At 45.3% G+C, this 18856-nt stretch overlaps 4 protein-coding genes across 4 annotated transcripts; 2 read left to right on the plus strand and 2 right to left on the minus strand.

Annotated features, from left to right (window-relative positions):
• Positions 1-8248: 8248 nt before the first annotated feature.
• AOL_s00169g200 (uncharacterized protein) lies at positions 8249-9772 on the minus strand (the record flags this gene model as incomplete). Its single annotated transcript, XM_011127557.1, has 1 exon — positions 8249-9772. One exon carries the CDS (start codon positions 9770-9772, stop codon positions 8249-8251), a length of 1524 nt encoding a protein of 507 aa, XP_011125859.1.
• A 1617-nt stretch (positions 9773-11389) lies between these two features.
• Positions 11390-11815, minus strand: AOL_s00169g201 (uncharacterized protein; the record flags this gene model as incomplete). Its single annotated transcript, XM_011127558.1, has 1 exon — positions 11390-11815. The coding sequence occupies one exon, from the start codon at positions 11813-11815 to the stop codon at positions 11390-11392; it is 426 nt and encodes a 141-aa protein (XP_011125860.1).
• Positions 11816-16111: 4296 nt separating this feature from the next.
• Positions 16112-16897, plus strand: AOL_s00169g202 (uncharacterized protein; the record flags this gene model as incomplete). Its single annotated transcript, XM_011127559.1, has 1 exon — positions 16112-16897. The coding sequence occupies one exon, from the start codon at positions 16112-16114 to the stop codon at positions 16895-16897; it is 786 nt and encodes a 261-aa protein (XP_011125861.1).
• A 742-nt stretch (positions 16898-17639) lies between these two features.
• Positions 17640-18542, plus strand: AOL_s00169g203 (uncharacterized protein; the record flags this gene model as incomplete). Its single annotated transcript, XM_011127560.1, has 1 exon — positions 17640-18542. The coding sequence occupies one exon, from the start codon at positions 17640-17642 to the stop codon at positions 18540-18542; it is 903 nt and encodes a 300-aa protein (XP_011125862.1).
• Between the last annotated feature and the right edge of the window lie 314 nt (positions 18543-18856).

Below are 18856 nucleotides of genomic sequence, written 5' to 3' on the forward strand. Positions count from 1 at the left end.
ATGAATATATATATATATATCGGCTTAAGTAAGGACTGATCTGAAGGGAAGACTTTTGTGGCACTCATTTCATTACACAGGAAGGTAGTCGCCATCTGGATGTATATACGCACGTATGTTATTATAATCTTTTATTACCAGCCGACGTCATACCTAAGTATATAAGTCTTGCATGATCTCAGGTTTTAGAATATATGGTTTAACGTGGATTCGAGGCTAGGTCTAATGTGGCATTCTACCAGTAAACGAAAATTAACCGGCTAAGCTTGCAACGGAAAATACATAAAAGATATTCCCTTTCGATGCGAAATGTTTGCCAATGGTTATATATAAAAGCAGATTATGTCAAAACCTACTAGATTCGGCACGTTTCGGAGTTTTCAGTCGCCAATAGGGTTTATTCCGTTCCGTCTACAGATGGAAGGGGATGGTAATCATAATATTTTATTGAACGGCAGCGGTACTGGTATACAAAAGCTTCTCAAGCTATACTGGAGAGCAAGCTATCGGAATCGAACTAGTCTGGGACCGAGACTACTATGGGTGCACCTTTAATCTTTGGACCTTACTATCAGCAAGATTGGTTCCTAGTCATTCTACTTAGCTCTTAGTCACCAGGAAAACTACTCCTATTTAAGCGGCTATACAACTTTTGATTAGACTTACGAAAACATATTAAGATCACCGACACCGCATGCCAAGATAGAGATCTATGGGAATCGATTATAGTACTATTAATGAACAGTTTGGGGGAGCGGGCAATGACTATATAATCATATCACACCCCCACCATGAAGCCTACCTAGCTAGCTAGTCTAGTTGTTTAGACGGGTGCTGAAACTAACTAGCTACCAACCTCCTCAATATTTTCCTAGTATACTAGTAGCAGCGGTCGCATTATTATATGCATACTTGCAATATGGGACTCGGTCTTGGGACATCGGACTACGAAATACCCAAGATGCTGTATGGAGGACTGGTCCCTCCTCTGTGTTTGATCCTAGTTTTAGCGTTGAATTACTTTGTTTTGCACCACCAGCCGCAAAGAGCAGACTATGCAAACACAGCTTTTACCCTACGCGCGTACGTACACGCTCGAGCAAAGAGCATTGACAAACATTCGGACATGTGCTGCAAAGTCTACTGCAAAATCCCTGCCCCTCCCTGCGCCTGGTCTCGAGGCTACTGCAAAATGTAAATGCTGAGGGTGTAATATGCATGTCTCGTCTCGTCCCTTGTACCTTGAGTGCCCGTATTCGAAGGTCGATACTACCATGGAAACGAGTCGCTAGAGTCACACGTACTGGTTCCCACAATAAGCCTCGCCTCAGCGTTTCAGCAATCCTCTAATATGAAGAGACTACATGTCCTCAACACAGTCGAGAAGGCTGGTGACGGGACAAACTATATGCGAGTTTTCTTATGCGTGGAGATCCATGGAAGGAACACAGATGCGAATAGGATACCCTGAGTACGAGGAAAATCATAGCTCAAGTCGCTGAAATAGTCTATGGTGCTATAGCACGAAACAAACACTCTTGTTGTAAAATAGAATTTTTGTTATCGAGCGATATGTCAATCCTAGGTTGGATCAAGCTCAACGGGTATAGAGATGCCGTAGCTCGGAGGAGTACTTGGTTTAAGTTTCAGCCGTGTTATCAAAAAGGTAAATAGATCCAGATCCACGAGATGAAGATGTATGTGCGCCCTCGAAGACATATCCTTTGCTCCACATTAGACAAGTAGGGGGACTTACTTAGAACCATAAAGGTAGATCGATGTCTTTGAGGCGAATAGGAAATAGGATAGACAGAGAAGAAATTTAACCTCAGTAAGGAAAAAAAAAACTTGAAGTCAACCGACAACGCGAGTAGCAAAAAACTCTCTTGGAGAAAACCCCGAAGGGTTTTTTTCTTTTTACCCCCCCTTTGGTTCGTTTGGGGGGTCTTTTTTTTTTTTTTTTTTGTTTACCCCCTCCTGTTGGTTTGGTGGAGGGGGTCTCGCCTATGGGGAGAAGGCAGGGTCAGGAGTTGTGGACCCCGCCTCCCCCCCCGACGAGTGTCCCGGTTCAGGTGGGACCCTGTCCGGCCCCGGCCAGCTGGAGGAGGGGTGGGGAGAAATATCTCCTCCACCCAAGTCCTCCAGGTGGCCTCTATGGGGCTCGAACAGGTGACCCACCTGAACTCTCGTTGGTAGCTGTTGCTACCAACTAGGACATCTTTCCCATCTTTGGGTGAAAACTTGGAAACAATAAGCCCCTTTATAGGGTTCGAGGACGTAGTTTGTTAGTACAGTCAGCACCACCTACAGCAGTGAGTCTTCACAGAGTGCATACGACATCACTGTACTGTATCTTATATATCTTCGTGATGACCCATAGATACATCCCTAAGAGTAATACCCGTAGGCATCAGGGCTCTAATTGCAATATCTTTATACCTTAGCTATTAACTTGAGTCTCGTGAAGAAGCTCACTGTTTTCGTCTGGTGATACCACTTTCGTAGGAGGATCATCCAGACCAGGAGGACCATAATTTTCGAAATCTCGTTGCTGGGGACATGATGCCGAAAACCTGTTGCTACTTTCATGACGCGTCACTACACATGTATCCATATGCTACCAACCTCTTTGCTCACTCGTAGCACAATTTATCCGCCATCAGCTTCAACATTAACTATGTCGACTATCCTTAATCCGAGATATGACTCCAGCCGGCCCACCTCTTTGTTGTTCTATAGCAACGTTTCAGCCCCCCCATCTGTATACATGTAAGCCACTCTTCCTGGACTTTACGAGACCAACTCTTCCTAATCTTCTTTAATAGTATTTTGACGGACTATTACTTTCACTCTCGAGACAAACGCGGCCTCGATGATCCCAAAACCGATACCTTGCCTCCTTTTCCCGAGATGCTACTCCCTCAGCCAGAATACACCCAGTCGGAAAACTTTCTAAACGTAGTCATGTGTTTTCGAAGCAACGGATTTCGTGCAATGGGCTACGTTATAGTCTCAATACTTGACGCGTCCGCCATCGATCGCCTTGGGGACTTTGTCGGAGAGCTATGAGACCACGATTCTCGTGACAAGTACGGCGAGGTGCGGGAGCCGCTGGTTGTATGAGTCTCTCTACCATATACCCCTCAGACAGGCAGCTCTCTCTTCTTTTTAGTCCGAGTTCTCCCAAGGCCTAACTACTACGCGCTAACTGAATTCCTTTTCGCAGGGGTATCTTTCAAAATATCGCCGTATCGATCGTTGGGGAACCACCGTCGGACGCTCCATTCCCCGTTATTACTGTATAAACCGCTTTCGGTTCTCTCAAGCTTTGGACATAGGCTCACTATTTATAGGAAACCCTTTTTCCAGTCCGAAAGGGTACGCTACCTTTTCGAAACGAAAGCTCTCTAAACGCGGTTATGGTCCCTATTCGTCGACACTGGTATTATGGAACTCAGACAAATAGGATTTTGGGATAGGCGCTGCTGCCTGAAAGGGGGGGCCTTGGCGAGGTGTCCTTGCTTGTCCCAGTTGAGGATAATATTTCCCTCCATCGTCACGCTTAAAATTCTCTCGCTATCCACACTTTTAAACCCATCCTAATCCCTTCATCACGAGACTATGCTGGTCCGTGAACCACGTGCACAAACTAGATTCCGAACTACTTACAACTAGTGCCCATGTAACCAACTACATATCTAATCACGTCGCAGCTGACGCTGCGCAAGAAACTGAAAATCCCGAGCGACGTCGGAGACCAATGGCGAGATTGAAACCCTGGGTACCGCATACGGTCCACTATATCTACTTAGGTACCACACGAATGGATTATATACTTTGGTCGAGGTTCAAAACATATGGCAATGTTAGCCGCAAGTGACTTTATATCACATTCTTCTTTTGATGGGAAAACTTTTTGTGCTGCCCATGGACATGAAATGGCACCCTTCGTTTATGGCTTTAACGCAAGTGGTCAGGGGAATTTCCACGCTAAAGAGCAATTCATTCATCTCTATTGAGCATCGCACGCCTACTAAAGTAGTAGGGTTCAAGAGCTACGGGTACCTTGTTCATCGTGGCACGCCAAACCTTGTCCTGTCGCTGGCCTTGTGTAACATCAACATAATTGGGACGTCAGGCAACACATTTCCAAAGTTTAGTAGATTAACAAACATGTTCATGAACTTCTAAGTAGACGTGATTTGTACCAGACCTATTCTTTTTCACCCGCGCGGTAGTTACGCTTAGCCAACCCTTTTGGTAATTGGTTTATGTATACTCTAATGCGGAGCTAGGCTAGACTTTTATCGTAGCTTGGATTGGTGTAATGACGACCTAGGCATAGGTGTATAACCGGATCGCCAGCATAAAGAAACCAAGTCTCCAATGGACACAATTCGCAATATCTCCTTTCCGTAAATATTCTTAAATAATGGCGGAGTGCAGAGGTGGTCTAGCGGGGCATGGTGTAACCGAAACCGGACGACGGTACTCTGGGGAGGTTTCCCCAGCGCTGTTGGAAAACTTTATTGCCCTAATGTTGCGTCCAGCGATTCGGCTGACGTGCCAGGTTTTTGTGCGAGATAGGCGTAGGAAAAGACCTCCCGATCAAAATCAAGCGCTGTACTCGGTCTAACACGGAAGGCGGAATTTTCGGCGGTTCTAGTATTTTTCTATCGTTAGCTATGCTGAAACTCGTCATAAGTTTATAGTGGGGAGTTCGTTTCTTTGCCGGGTTCTTTAGTTGTGGCGTCATACTAGAAACGTAGCTTCGGTGCTTTTATAAGTAATGATTCGCATAGATAAATTCTTTATATAGAGGTCGGCAGCAACCTTATTACTGTCGTGGAAAGCTTCGTGGTCGGTTATTCTCAAAAGTCGACTATCCAAGAGGTCGTTTTCCGGGTGACTTCTTCATAGACGGCGGATACTCCCATAATTCCGCCGATCAAGTGGAATCGATGGTATCGATGACTGGGAAAATCGAAAAGTCAGAAGAATTGTCAGACTGAATGATATCTATGTAGAAACAAACTGGTCTAGTTCCAAGACGTTGCTGAGCACACCAAAACGAATGTGTGCGAGCTCAGAAACCAACCTAAATCTCATGATATATGCCTGAATTTGGAAACTTTCCCATGCGAAAGCTGTCTCCGTTAGCATAATACCGAACCATGTGTTTAAAGTTTGGGGGGTCAAAGTCGTACGGTCGTCAAACATGCTGCTATTGGTGAAGATGATTACGATGATAGTGTATGGTAATTGCATGATGAGTTCGGGCCAGTCTTGGGTTGGAGTAGTTTGTCACGTCTCGGCTTTCGTGTTTGAGGTAATGTCAAAACTTTGCATACTGATCCCAAGACGTTGCTGAGAAACTTTCCGTGGTTCTGATGTATGACCGCCGTCTGAAACTGTTTTTATAAACGCGTCCACCTCACCCTCTCAAGCTTCTTCTTTTCATCACGCTCCAATGCAGAATATCCGGCTAGGTACCTTCCGGTCAGCTGTTCAGGGGGTGTCATGGTATCTACAACACTAAACCATGTTGTATTTTGTGCTACTCTTGGCATTTTGACCACCCGACTGGCCGGGCTGCTACAAGGAGACGATATTCTGTCGGATAGATATTTTTATCTCAAGCTGGGCATCTTCTGAGTAGAATATGTGGCGGTGTTACTGCATCTTCAAGCCCTGCCGTATGCACATTTTAGTTTCGGTGGCTCCTGACCGACCGGCCGGTCTAAAAAACACTAGTCGTAGATACATATATTAGTCAGTCTGTAGGTTTATCCAAGTAATGGGAACGCAATATTGCTGTTTTGTCACCAGATATCTGAAGCGAATTGATGATTATACTACTTGGGCTGTATCATTGAAGAGTTGAAAGTTCCGAAGGGGTAGGTAGCTCAAACCTCTGGACCTTCTCGAAACTAGACGTTACATTTGAAATACAAGAAAAATACACTAGACCATCCGCGTCTGTTTTCCGATCCTGAGCACACTAGCTGTAATAGAGGGTATTCGAGATATTCCTTCCATCCGATATGACATATCTGGGCTCGTATAAGAGTAGGCAATAACGGGGGTACGCTTTTGTGCATTTAGGGTACATTGACCAATGTGCTTGAGATATTTCGAGATTTTGGATTGATGAAAGATTAGGAGGAATTGACAGTTGTCTCGTCGCTAGATTACCCAACTATGGAAGTCTGGCGACGAGACAAGAAGTAGCGCGTGAGGGAAAACGTACAACAACCGTAGAAGTAGAAGAGACGGGTCTATCTGGGCGTCTGTTTGGCGGTCATTCTAGGATCCACAAGCGTATAAATAAAGATTCGTCGGCTAGAACTCGCAGATAGTCAGAATCCCGGATTTGTTACAATATCGCAAAGAGGATTTCAGCAGCTGGAAAGGCTATAGCCGAGATTGCTCCCGTCGGCGAACCGCTCAGCATGGATGAATAATCCCCAGGATCGATACCTCGCTTCGTTGGTTCCTACAGATATCTATGGGGCTAGGGCTATCCAAGAACATGAACACCGAAGAAAACTGAGATGAAGTTAGTTTAGTTAGCCGGGTATCCTTAGAGAATAAGCATCGTATCTTGTGAAGCAGACTGTGATTTAGTCTCGGTGACCCTTCTTGTGTTGGAGAAGGGTCACCGAGACTAACTGTGATTGAGGAGTATCATAGGTGCAATAAGCAATCAACCTTCAAAGGACGAAGTTAAGAACGTTGGTTTGGGGCGTAACTAGTACACAAAGAGTGTTGTCGCGGATAAGGTGGTGGTAGTATAGGACTGTGGTAGTTAGGCAGGTCGTCGAGCATTCATTTGCTTCTGGTAGCATCCAAGCCGAGCACAGGAATATCATAGTGGTGCCGCTAATTTGTATAAGGGTATATATATAGCTAAATTGCTATGTTTTTTCATAGGAGAGATGGCCTAGTTGGTTGGTAACAAGCAACTAGGATTTGACTTGATCTAAAACTTAGCCACTTAGCGGGTGTTGGGGCGTTCTGGCGGGGCGCCATTTCGAGTCCCAAATACATCTCTCATCCCATTTTTTTGCACTTTTTTTTTTCTCAATTAGGAAACGCCGAGCGTAGTTTCATAACCAACGCTGGGCGCAGTCTCGTAAACTCAGTCTCTATTGGCGCCTGACGTTGCTCGGCGAGGGGCTATATATTTCTATATCCACTGACTGCCGTCTACTTCCAATACAAAGACTATAATTACACTCAAACCACCGAACTCCTAATACCTCTACCATTTGAGCATCATCATAAGTTATTTCTTAATTCCTATTCAAAGAAAACACCTTTTCCTATTTCTTCATAATATAGCATCCCCTTTCCCATAACCAAAAATAGTTATATCACATTGCCCTTGCGGCGCTATACTCAAAAGTCCTGCCCAAAGAGCCTTAAAAAAGTCTAAGAGAGGTAGTAGATATCATCTCAGAAAATAAAGATAGCACTTGCTGTAATAGGGCTGTAGATATACCACCATTGGCCCATACAACCAGTATCTTTCGAATTTAAACTTTCTTGGTCTTTCGTATACAGAGATTGCGACAATAGCTACTTAAGTACTTAGGTACCAAGTAAGTAATAAATAAACTAAGACGTTGATAGAGATTGATAAGGAGTAAAAGTGTATTTTGATCCATTGAAAGGGCGACGGTATATATGTGCATTGGTCTGGATGAAGTTCTAAAACAAACGAGACTAGCAAAGAGCAAATCCCAAACTCCGAAATCCTACCAATTGGACTCACTCCGCCCCGCCTTCCATTGGAGCTCGGGTAAAAACTTCTAGATCCGCGTATCGGTCACTCAGACATAGTCTTGTATCAAAACGCTTCGGCCTGACTTAGGCCAATGTTTATTCGCTGATACCTAGGTCTTTAATCTTTTAAACTCCGGACTTTTGAAGAATAAAACACAGTTACTCAAGTTAGTGAATAGGTGGAACGCCTCGTCAAGAATGTTAAGATATATTAACATGCGTTAACAAGGGCACTAAGAATTAACGGGATAGGAGAGACTATTCAGGACATGTAAAAAGATTGTATTGCGAAAATATCCCGCTGAAAAGCACCGGTCCGTATATGTACGTGTCTATGGGCCTCTATCTATGGATTCTGATTGAGTGCGGAATTGATATCATCATTTGCGTGTGGAAAAGCCATTATTAAACTAAAGGAACTCTTGCGAGCTGCTAGTTTGCACCTATGGGTCCAAGCTATCTATTTCAAGTGGTTCAAGAGATACGCGGACTCGATTTCGTGGTAGAGTTGAATGGAGAGATTCTTGATAACGGTCCCTGTCGATTTCGCCCTCGCTTTCACAGTCCAGACTTTAAAACCGAGACCTGCACACTTGACGACGGCCTTGCAAACGTAATGCTGTCCGCGTTTTTTCTTCAGCTGCCCGATGTTGCACTCCAGACCTTTGTCCATAAATAAAGTAGCCAGTTTTGGAAAGTGTCGCTGAATCCGAGAAGGGACTGGGTGTATTGCCTTAACCATTATCATCGTCAAAAGTTCAGCAGGCTTGACCTTGTTGTTAAGATCTTGGTCACCGGTGAGGCTTCGGTCGGCGGAGCCGAACTGGGTGACTTTGTCACCACTTAAGTCAATATCTTGAAAGTCAATCTGACCCCATGGTCCAAAGCCAGAGCCATTTTTTCGCTGAGAGCAGCGACGGGCTGTATCTAAAATAAAATGGACAATCTCCGGGTCTACGTAAGGGATTGGAACCGCATCGAATATCACAGAGACAGTTAGGATATCGAGGCCCATGATCAACTCACGGTCGACACCGGTTCCAAGGTACTTGCCGCAGATGTGGATGAGCGCGAGGACTTCGCTACCTGTCAGCGGTAGCTCGCTAGTTTCTTGGTCGCAGCCAAGAATTTTTCCCAAATCGAAGTTCTCCGCAAATGCTTCTAGTTGTCCAATGGAGTTGGCTATCTTGTGCACCCATAGCTCGTATTGGGAATGTCTAGCGTGTTGGGTGGTCCCGGAATGGATTGCCCATTTTTCAATCTCGCAAATTCGATGTTGGAGGTCGTACTGTCCTTCTCGGACGTAGTCCGCCAAGCTTTTAGTCGTCTCATCGCCATTTATATTCCGCCCCGTGGTCATCACCTTTCGACACCACTCCACTTCCTCCTCAGTGAGGTGCAAATTAAAGTATAGAAGTTTGTTCGAAACGTGTAAGTTGGGGCTCCATTGCCCGGTAAAATAGGCCCAACCGCGTTCCAGTTTCGTGCCTTGGCCCTGTTCCTCCTCCTCTTTCTCCTCTTTACGGACTTCTTCTCGCTTCTCTAGCCCCATAGATAGTTCCTTCATCAAGTCTGTCATGTCATTATCACCATCAAGATCAATGGCTTTGACTGCGACTCCGAGATCTTCGATGACCATTGGGTCACCACCATGAACAACCATCGGTTGGTTGTTATCTCCAACGACTTGACCCCCTTGCTCCTTAGCCTCGTCGTCCTCATTATTCTCATCTTCGCTCTTTCCACCGTCGTTTTCCTCGGTTTCTTCGGCCCCACTCTCTTCCGATTCATCTTCATCTTCACCATCTTCGCCCTCTTTGTGCTCTCTAGCACTAGTATTCCCGCCAGCGTCGGCCATTTCCGTGTCATTGCTTTCGCGCTCAATGGCGCCGGGTACTACAGTATCGGTTTGATACTGCGTAGCTAAAAATACGGCTGTCTCGTTTTGGTCATACGACCCAGAGGTTATTCGCTGGCTTTGCATTTTGCGTAATGGCGCGTGTTTCTTTGTGCTGGAAGCTCGTTCTATGAACGACAAAGGCTAGAGGATAGGAGTAACGTATACGTATGGGTATCCTTTGAAAGGGGTCTCAGGTAGTGGATACAAGGTCGGAAGGTTAAAGTTTCGATGGAACTCGTGGTTTTCGGGTTGTGGGAGGTGATTGCAAATGACTATTGAGGGCTCTCTAGTCACTGATAACGATACAGTCGTGTGAATCTGAGCTAGTGGGACGCGACGACTTTCTTCTGCTGAGACGGGATCAATGCTAATTTTCTATGGAACAACAAATAGGGCGCATGTTATAACGTAAATGATGCCGCGCAGCCGCTAATGCTGCTCGGCAATTAATCAATTACTACTACTCAGCCTCTGACTGAAGGGTGCAAAGGTATGGAAACTATTACGTCGTACAATTGTGCCTATCGTTTTCTACGTTTAATTTAATCTGCGAAAGCAGCCTTGGAAGTTCTTGGACAGCTCATATCAGGCGTGGGAAATATATAGCTACGGCAACGTAGACGGACGTGTTCGAAAACACCACTTGTACGACATAAATAACGGCTAGCGCAGCCTGTTTAATATTTGCGCCGTATATTACCGCCAATTTCGCACCAAGATTGGCGGCATCCCTACTTGTGCGACGCAATATAGAGCGCCTACATTTGTGAACGCTTGTGGCGACTCGCAAGAGTCACTGGCATGCCCAGAAACTGCAACTGCAAACATTTAAACATTGGCGGAAAACTTTACTGCTATCGGTAATACTACTGTTACAATCCTCCAAAGCTAGCCTCCAAGTGCTACACTAAGCTAAGACGGAGCATGCAATACGTATATACGCCAATCCACCATCAGCACCCTTCTCGTAGCCCAAATCTAAGATTATGGGCTGCCTGAGCAGATTCCAGATCATCCTTACGCTTCACCTTGAATATAGTAGAAGGCCAATTACGCTTCAGGTATGAAATCTACTACGCGAAAGCCGCGGCTTACACGTCTTTAATGGGCCTTTCAACCCAAAATTTATACATTCGAACAATTCGTGTAACTACAACACTTTGGAGTGTTGCATTTTAGACTTTTGGTCTTGGTACACGGAAACAATAATCGTTGAGACAATACTTACCGTGCATGGTATTCGCGTCTAGAACGCTAAACTAAGCGGCCCAGCTATGCACAGTTTTGAGATGCGAAACTTGGTTCCGTCGTACGATGCGAAAAAATGGTCTATTGAGGTGGTAGCGGGTGGTTTTGGGACCGAAGAATATCCGAGAAGAATCTCTACTTAATTTCAATCAAGTCCGGTCCCAGATAACAAAATTAGGTACGAAAGTTGAACCGGTACAGCTACCACCAAAATCTGTTTAGAGTTTTTATGATACAAAACGGTTAAACAGGATTAAGAGTTATGGGAGAGCTAATACGAAGACAAGCCATGAAAAGCAACTTGTAAGTCTTCGTGTTTTAATAGGGCGCCTCGCCACCAGTAAGTCATTTGTGGACTCGCCAGCTCTGGTAGGCCGAGGGTTAAAAGTAGTCCACAAAATTAATAGAAGCTTGGAAAAACACCAAGTCGTCCGAGCCGTTGATGTAATGGAGTTATTTTTTCTTCACCGCTTTCCCAAAAAAGCTTGATACATCAATTTCGTCTAGTTTGGCTAACAGTCTTTGGCAGGCAATTTCCAGCGCTTGTTTTGAAGTAGCTGCCGTTGCCCCAGCGTATATGTTTGGTTTTCCCTTCCTCTTCTTGCCGATGAAGATCCTATGTCGAAAGTGTTTACCGAGATCATGCTTCGCGAGCCATCTGTGGAGTTTGTGTTTGCGGCAGAAGGTTTTTACTGCCTCATAGGCCGGCGTTTCGAGGGCACTGGCAGGGGCAGCTGGCTGCGCCGCGGATGTTGATCCTGTGGTGTCGTGCTGGACATTGGTTTGGGATGTTTGTCGGGCGACTGATGTGTGATCATTTTCGAGTGTGGTAAGCTTCTGAGGCTCTTCCGTAGCGTGGTCTTCTTTTTGGCTCAACATCTTGCGGGATATCGATGTTATTCGGCGTCGAGTTCTCTTGGCGGTTCCTGCTTCCTCGCTTCCCGATATTAGAAAAAAGAAGCAAAAAGTGATTTTCTCTCGTGAGTTTATTATACCTGAAAGAGTAGGTGGAGAAGGTGGGAGAGTATGATTCCTCCAAGGGTTGGCTTGGGATTAAGGACTTCCGTTGGGGAGATGGTAGTATGATGTTGAGGATGGGGGACTTCGTCAGCGTTACTTTGTTGGTGGGAAACTCTTAAGGAGGGTTTTTCAGCTGGTCAAACAGATAAACGCACATGAGGTTTGATGTAGACTCCATTTAGCTGGTACTGGCAATTCTGCAGGTGCTGGAGAGGGCATTTGCCGAGATGAGCAAAGCACCAGTATTTCCCTAGCTTCGCAGGCTCGCAAAATAGTACAGTGATTGGCTACGACGCGGTATCTTCTAGGAAGGCTTCGGGTTTCTAGTATTAATCTGCCGTGCAGTAGTGCGTATGATAAAGTTAGCGACTTCAATAGCACTTTCAAAGCCCGGTTATCAATCCTGTAAGACATTTACATGAGGAGCAAAATTCTCTGCCGGAAAATTTAAAGTGATGAGACAAACTTCGAACAAAATAACTCTCAAGATAGGCTCTCACTGATATATCAATTCGCATGTAGAATAAGTTTTAATTGGGGGGTTCAAATGCTTCTTGACGTCAACCAATGCCTTGGGGCAGACTTAACTACCATTTTAGCTCGTCCCGATGAGTGATAATATGTGGTATGATTGACCCGTGACGCAAAATTAGATTAACGGTGATGGCTATTAGTCCGAACCTAAATAGTGTAAGGCGTCACTCTTGGCGAGAAACGCTGTATACATGTGTTCTAAATTATTGTTTTAATTTGTCTAAGGTAATGTTGAAATCGCAGCCAAAATAGCCTTAGAAGAGACACCGACGAGGACTATTTTTACGTGATATGATATACCGAACTTTCTCCACGAAACTTTAGAAGTTTTGGCGCTACTCTTGCAACTACCTTTTTTGCGGTTCTGTGCCTGTCCAGGGGTAACTTCACATATTTTCCCACAAAGAGGGCAAGACTAACGCTTCACTCAAGCGTAAAATTACACAATGACGCGGTACTTGCACTCTCCAGCTGTTAACACAGGTATATCGCTGAACTGGCTTCGGTTACAAAACAGTATTGGCTCTAGGCGGCTTTTGCCAATTCTGTGGAGCGAATAAAGTTAACATATCTTCGAAAGTTCTCGGATCTACCTTTCCATCTAACGGTTGGGTAATATTTTACGCTGATATACTTCTCAGCGGTCGACCAGTCTTGCAGCCGTTGTAATATGGGATATTCCTAAAGTATCTTTCGGAGTTGGTAATATGGGTCTGTGATTTCCCATGTGTCCTCTATTTCCTATGGAATTAGCTATATTATCCGTTCTGTTATAGCTAACACTCCACTTTAATTAGAAGGATCCGAAGCTTGGAGCGTGGAGCCGATCGTGGATCCTAAGTTTGAAGGAGATTTTAACATTGCGCCCTAATGTAGTTAACTGAATGGTTCACACATATGCTATATGTTTAGTATGATTTAGCCGCGTTTTAAAAGTTATCATACGGTGACTGTACACCAGCGATTTCGTTAGGCCATCCTCAGAGGCTTCGAACTGCCGCCCCCAACCATTGACAAGGGTGGAGATGAGACCCTGTAACTGATAGGTCTTCCTGCTTCGGTGCGCAATGTACTCATATATTTCTGGATTGTTGAAGTAGCAGCTTTTAAATATTTATAACGTTTTGCTAACCACCGCAGCCTCTCGGTTCCGGGGTCTTCTCGCTTCATTAAGATTTCCTTGGTTGCTGGTTGGTGAACCTTCCCAGCTACTTGCGCTTCCATAGCTATCACGGGTTTGGCGTATTCCTCGCCGCAAACGCTTGTCGGTTACTACTGATGTATATTATTATAAAATACAGGGTCGTCCTGAGTGAATTTAAGCACTGAAGTGGTAAAATATGCCCTTCTATTACTTCAAACCTGTGGAAAGGCTACCAGGAGTTCCTCACAAGGAGGCCCTCAGGTAACTTGGTCAAGCGTTACATCTCGCTCGTTTACTAAATGTAGATTTAACCTTTGTTAGAGTTAGTAATTAAATCGGGACATGGTGATAGTGGTAATATATATACCGTTTTGTAGTTTGCTATAGATCTCAAGTGTAAGAAGGGTAGATAGATCCAGTTCCAGAGTTGAATTTTATCGTGGTGGTGACTTTGATTGAACGATTACCGTAGGTAGAGCTGGAATAGGAGCTGGTAGGTAGTGCCATAGATAGCGTGCTCAACCATCTGTAAGCACCATCCGTGGCAAATATCTCCAAAGTCACCCGTTCGGAGTACTGGCATTGGTAAGATAATCAACTGCAAATCTCGAGGGGGAGTAGATACCAACGAAGACTACAGGAGGCTCTTCTATTCCAGGTCTTCTATTCCAAGTCTTCTACCCCCTTGGTTAAGTAGAGCGTGATATGCTGTACATGTTCAGTGTAGAACACCCAATTCCTGAAACAAAACCACCGGGGAAGGTGTGATTTGGGGCATTAAAATCCCAAAAATTCGAACGAGGAGTCTTAAAGTTCGCTTCTAACTCGGTTTATCGTGGATTCTCACGCGAGACGAACTTCTGCGAAGTCAGCTATTTCGGCGGAGGTATGATCCAGGGTGAAGTCAGATGTCTTAGAGCTGTTCCTTTAGAACTGCTCCATTGGCGACGAATTGTCGGGTATATTAGGCGTAGCTAAATTTCATCTTCGGAACCTCGACCAGCCCTTTAGATCGACTCACATGAGAAATTTGATATGGTGTATTCAAGCGTATTTCGAAGCAATCCTCTCTGCCGCAGCGCTATCGTCCTGGAATCATGTCTCTCGGGCGCTTCAAACTAATTTTCAAACGGTTTCGTACTTTTCAGACACTAGTAATCGACGAAATCTCTTTTTAGGTAGATCTTCCCAGCGGTACCCCCGCCTTTACGAGCGAGTCCCCATATACGGTTCTTTTTCGATATGGTTGCCATCAGCGATATCAGCTTCCCCTCAAGCTAGGGAGTCGTCGAAGTCCCTGCTTATTTATATACTTAACTTTAATGGGGAGACCTAGAAAGGTTGTAAGCCTTGAAGGTCGGTATTTCGTACCGTCAACGATTAAACTAGAGTACCCATGATATCAGACTTTTCGTAGGAAGAGGGCGAGAATGTCCTAGAGGTGCGTGGAGAGAGATGATAGGCCGCGAAAGTTCTCAGTAGTTGACTGAGGATGGTTGGTTGGTTGGAGGGTCGTGGAAGGTGTAAGGAATGGTTAGGAGGCTCTTGGGCCAAATTGTACCTAGGAACCTGCCACTAATGCAATTTCGCTTAACCCGGGGGGCTGCAAAGTACCAGCTTTCAACGAGTAGAGCAAACTACAGAGAATATACTTCCCGTCTGACACTAAAGCGTAGCGCTTGTCGTATAGATAAATTATAAATAGTCTTGTATCCCGGCTTTGGAATGTGGTAGCTCGAACAGCCTGTGTCGTGCTTCAGATACTACCTGCGAGCATATAACTGCCCCGGCAGATTTGAGCGTAATAGTAACCCCGCTGTTAATGCACTTTAAGCAAACAACATGCGAGGATCCGCCCAAAACCCTCGAATGGAGTTCCGGACACTCAAAAGCCATCCGTAAGCCACGAAACGAAGGCAGATTGAAAGGTGCTTCCCGGCCGCCGACCGCCAGACGTTTTGAGGCTGTAGGATTGTTGGATGCAAGATGTGTTGTCGACGGTGTTATCCGGCCGCACGACATCCACATCACCTCCACATCACCTCACTCACTTCACCCCACCTGCTCCACTCCACCTTCCACCCAACCCCCAGTTTATCGCCCTGATCAGATAACTCTACCCCTTTCTTTTCTTCCCTCTCAAGCTCTTCCGTCAGCCTTTTTTTGGGTATTCTTCTAGCGCTCTAGCACCAGCTATATCGCTCGCCAATATTCCGGCGTTGCTTCCATCGTTTGCCGCTGTAAGGTAGTTGGCTATTGAGCCGCATATCTTCCTTCCCATGATGGGTTCTTTCACACTAGATCACCTTCCCTCCGAAATAATCCTCCAATGCTGCAAGTATTTTGATGATTATACCGTCTTGAGCACTCTGCGACCAGTATGTCGCTCTTGGTGCTATGCGACAGAGATAAAGATCCCTTCCGGTACGATGGCTGGCCTGCCGCCTGCAATATGGGAGAGAATCCTTAGCTACAACATGGATTATAAGACAATGCATGCCGTCTCTCAGACTTGTAGCTCTCTACGCTCTCTCACCAAAACCTCCAGGATCTCAAGGCTTCAGGGCTCTGCATACAGGCTGCCAGCAATGACTCCTCTCCGACCGGGAATGGCGAGCAAAATCGTACAGCACCCGGCATTTGAGAATATCTGTTGCCGAATAGAAACCGGTAGCTTGATATATCACAAATCCGGCAACTGCTGTCCCAACAACGTCCTTACCTTTCCAGTTGCGGAGGAAAATGCTACTAATCCTCCTGTTAGCAAGATCCTTGTCAAATTCTCCTCTAAATATGGAGTTTCCTTACGGCCGGTTCTTATTGACAGGCCAAGACTTGAAGATCAAGGTGGTGTAACGGTTGGAGATGTTTACAAGGCTATGCAACGACTCTTCGCCGAACCTTTAAGCCAAAAACAAATCGTTGCTATCAAAAGAATCCGTGATTGGGAAGCCAGAAAACATGAAGCAGCAAAGCAGTCACTCGCAAGGATAGAGCAACTTGGGGTTGGGGCTGCTACGACGCCATCCACACCGGCCAGTGGGTCTTCTCCGGAGCGGACTCCCGAGAAGGAGCCAGTAATTGAACACGACGATGCGATAATTTACTTAGGCTATCCTTTTGACGCCGACGCTCTCCCACACACTCATAACACTGTCAGACGCCAGCGGGAGTTTCTGCACGATTTTCCTTATGTCTATGCATCAGTGCACGTCACTAACGTTATTAATGACGTTCAAGTTTTCAACCTTACATATCATTAGGGGTTCTAGGGGCATTTTCGGTGTTAGGATTCGGGTTTTGGTGCAGTGGGTCAGGAGTTTGTGTTCGATTCCTTCCTTTTCTACTCTTTCTTACTGTTCACGTGGTTTTGGCATGGCGAGGTTGTCGTTTTGGCTATGAAGGTATATTGTCGGTCATGATTAAATTGATCGGAGCGGTTCTTAGTGTGTTTTCACTGCCATGGTCCTTTCTATGCTTTTAGTAGCCTTTTCTTGTCTCCTGTTGTCCGTTCTTGTATTTTTGTTTTGTATTTCCCTAAATCAAGGCGTCATTAGCAATATTTATAGCCACCGAGCTCGGGGCACAATACGGGAGACTACTCGGAACCAACATCAACTAAAAGCTAATTCAACCTTTTTGGCTTCCCGCCTGGCAATACCACCGTGTAAGTACGTCACTGCTCCCATGGTGATCCTAGTACTCCACTACTTTAGTATCGTGAGAGTGAACTAAATTCCTCTAGCGTCATCTGGGTCCGTTCGAATACGATAGTGGGGCATTATCTCTAAACTTTTAGCCTGAATATTAAATCCCATGACAATACTCCTACACAGGCTGACACAAAACAACTTCTTCATACATGACAACGCACAAACGCGGCAAAATGCAACAAACCCCTCAGTAAAATGCAACAGTAAGCCTAGCCAGCCTCGAATCCTACTAAGCCCAGAAATCTCCGTGGATGCATGACTGCAGCACGACGATCGCTTTATTGTACCTCAGATGGAAGCCTCAGGATTATCATCCCTCCCTTTACCGCCGGAATTAATCCTACAGGTAATTTCCTCTGTCGATGCCTTTACCGTAGTTTATGCGCTCCGTCGAACCTCCCGCCGACTCCGAACCCTTAGCGATGTTGTCTATCCAACCATGCACGGCCTCCCTGTGGCCGCCTGGATCAAAGTATTCAGCTATCTCTTCGCCACCGAGCTTTCAAAACTTAAAAAATTATCACATTCATTCAACAACCTCTTGAACTTTCTAATCTCCCGGGGGAGACTACCACATACCTATTACGGTCAAACGCCCGTTTCCAACGATTTAATTAACCGAATACCGAGGCACCAAATGCTTCTCCACCCATTTTTACGACAAATCGAGTTTTGGCATAAACACTGGCGACGCTTTGGAGGGAGGAAATCAATTATCGCGGCTCCTAATCTATTGTTTGAGTCACCAAGTCTGTTACCTGTTGATCGGATACTAGTGGGTTTGTACCCCAACCCACGGTTCCAAGATTCAGATACCAGGTATTTCAATAAAGTGGTATTGAGAAAACGACGCTCTAGCAAGATTATAACCAATCTGGATATTTTGGTGGCGGTGGATGAGATGCTCGGACAAGGTATCAATGCAGCTTGTGTTCAGCTAAGAGATGGAATATTGTGTGTCTCTAGAACAGCACAGGAGTTTGGAAAGCATATAGGGAAAGTATATTTGGGTGGTGTAGATGAGGAAATTGGGTTTATCGATGATTTAATCTATGACGGCGATTTTTTGGCGTCAGCGGGCAGGAGTCAGTGGGCTTTCGGCAACCGAGTGCAGTATGCGGGCTTGAATAGGAGACCAGGGGAGTGGAGGGTTGAAGATACTTGGTTGGTGCTTTCAGTTAGGTGGATTACATAATATCATCAGTTCGCAAATCTCAAGTCCCCTTTGAGTGATCCCGTTTATTATGATCGCACATGCACCTTCTGTTCCAATATATATAGGATAGATATGCATATCTTTGCGACATTATGATTCTAGCAGGCTATCTATCTACTAGTTTACGATAAAGAGAAGCTCTGATAATATACATGGGCGTGAAAGACGTCTTTTAATCGTAATATCACATTGGATGCCCGTATATTTGATGGAATCACAGCAATGGCATAGCACGCTTCGATTCGAATCTATATGTAACTTAGTTACGGTCTTCCTCGTTAGTACCATCTGGG

This window comes from Orbilia oligospora (assembly GCF_000225545.1).
Source record: "Orbilia oligospora ATCC 24927 unplaced genomic scaffold scaffold00169, whole genome shotgun sequence".
NCBI lineage: Eukaryota > Fungi > Ascomycota > Orbiliomycetes > Orbiliales > Orbiliaceae > Orbilia > Orbilia oligospora.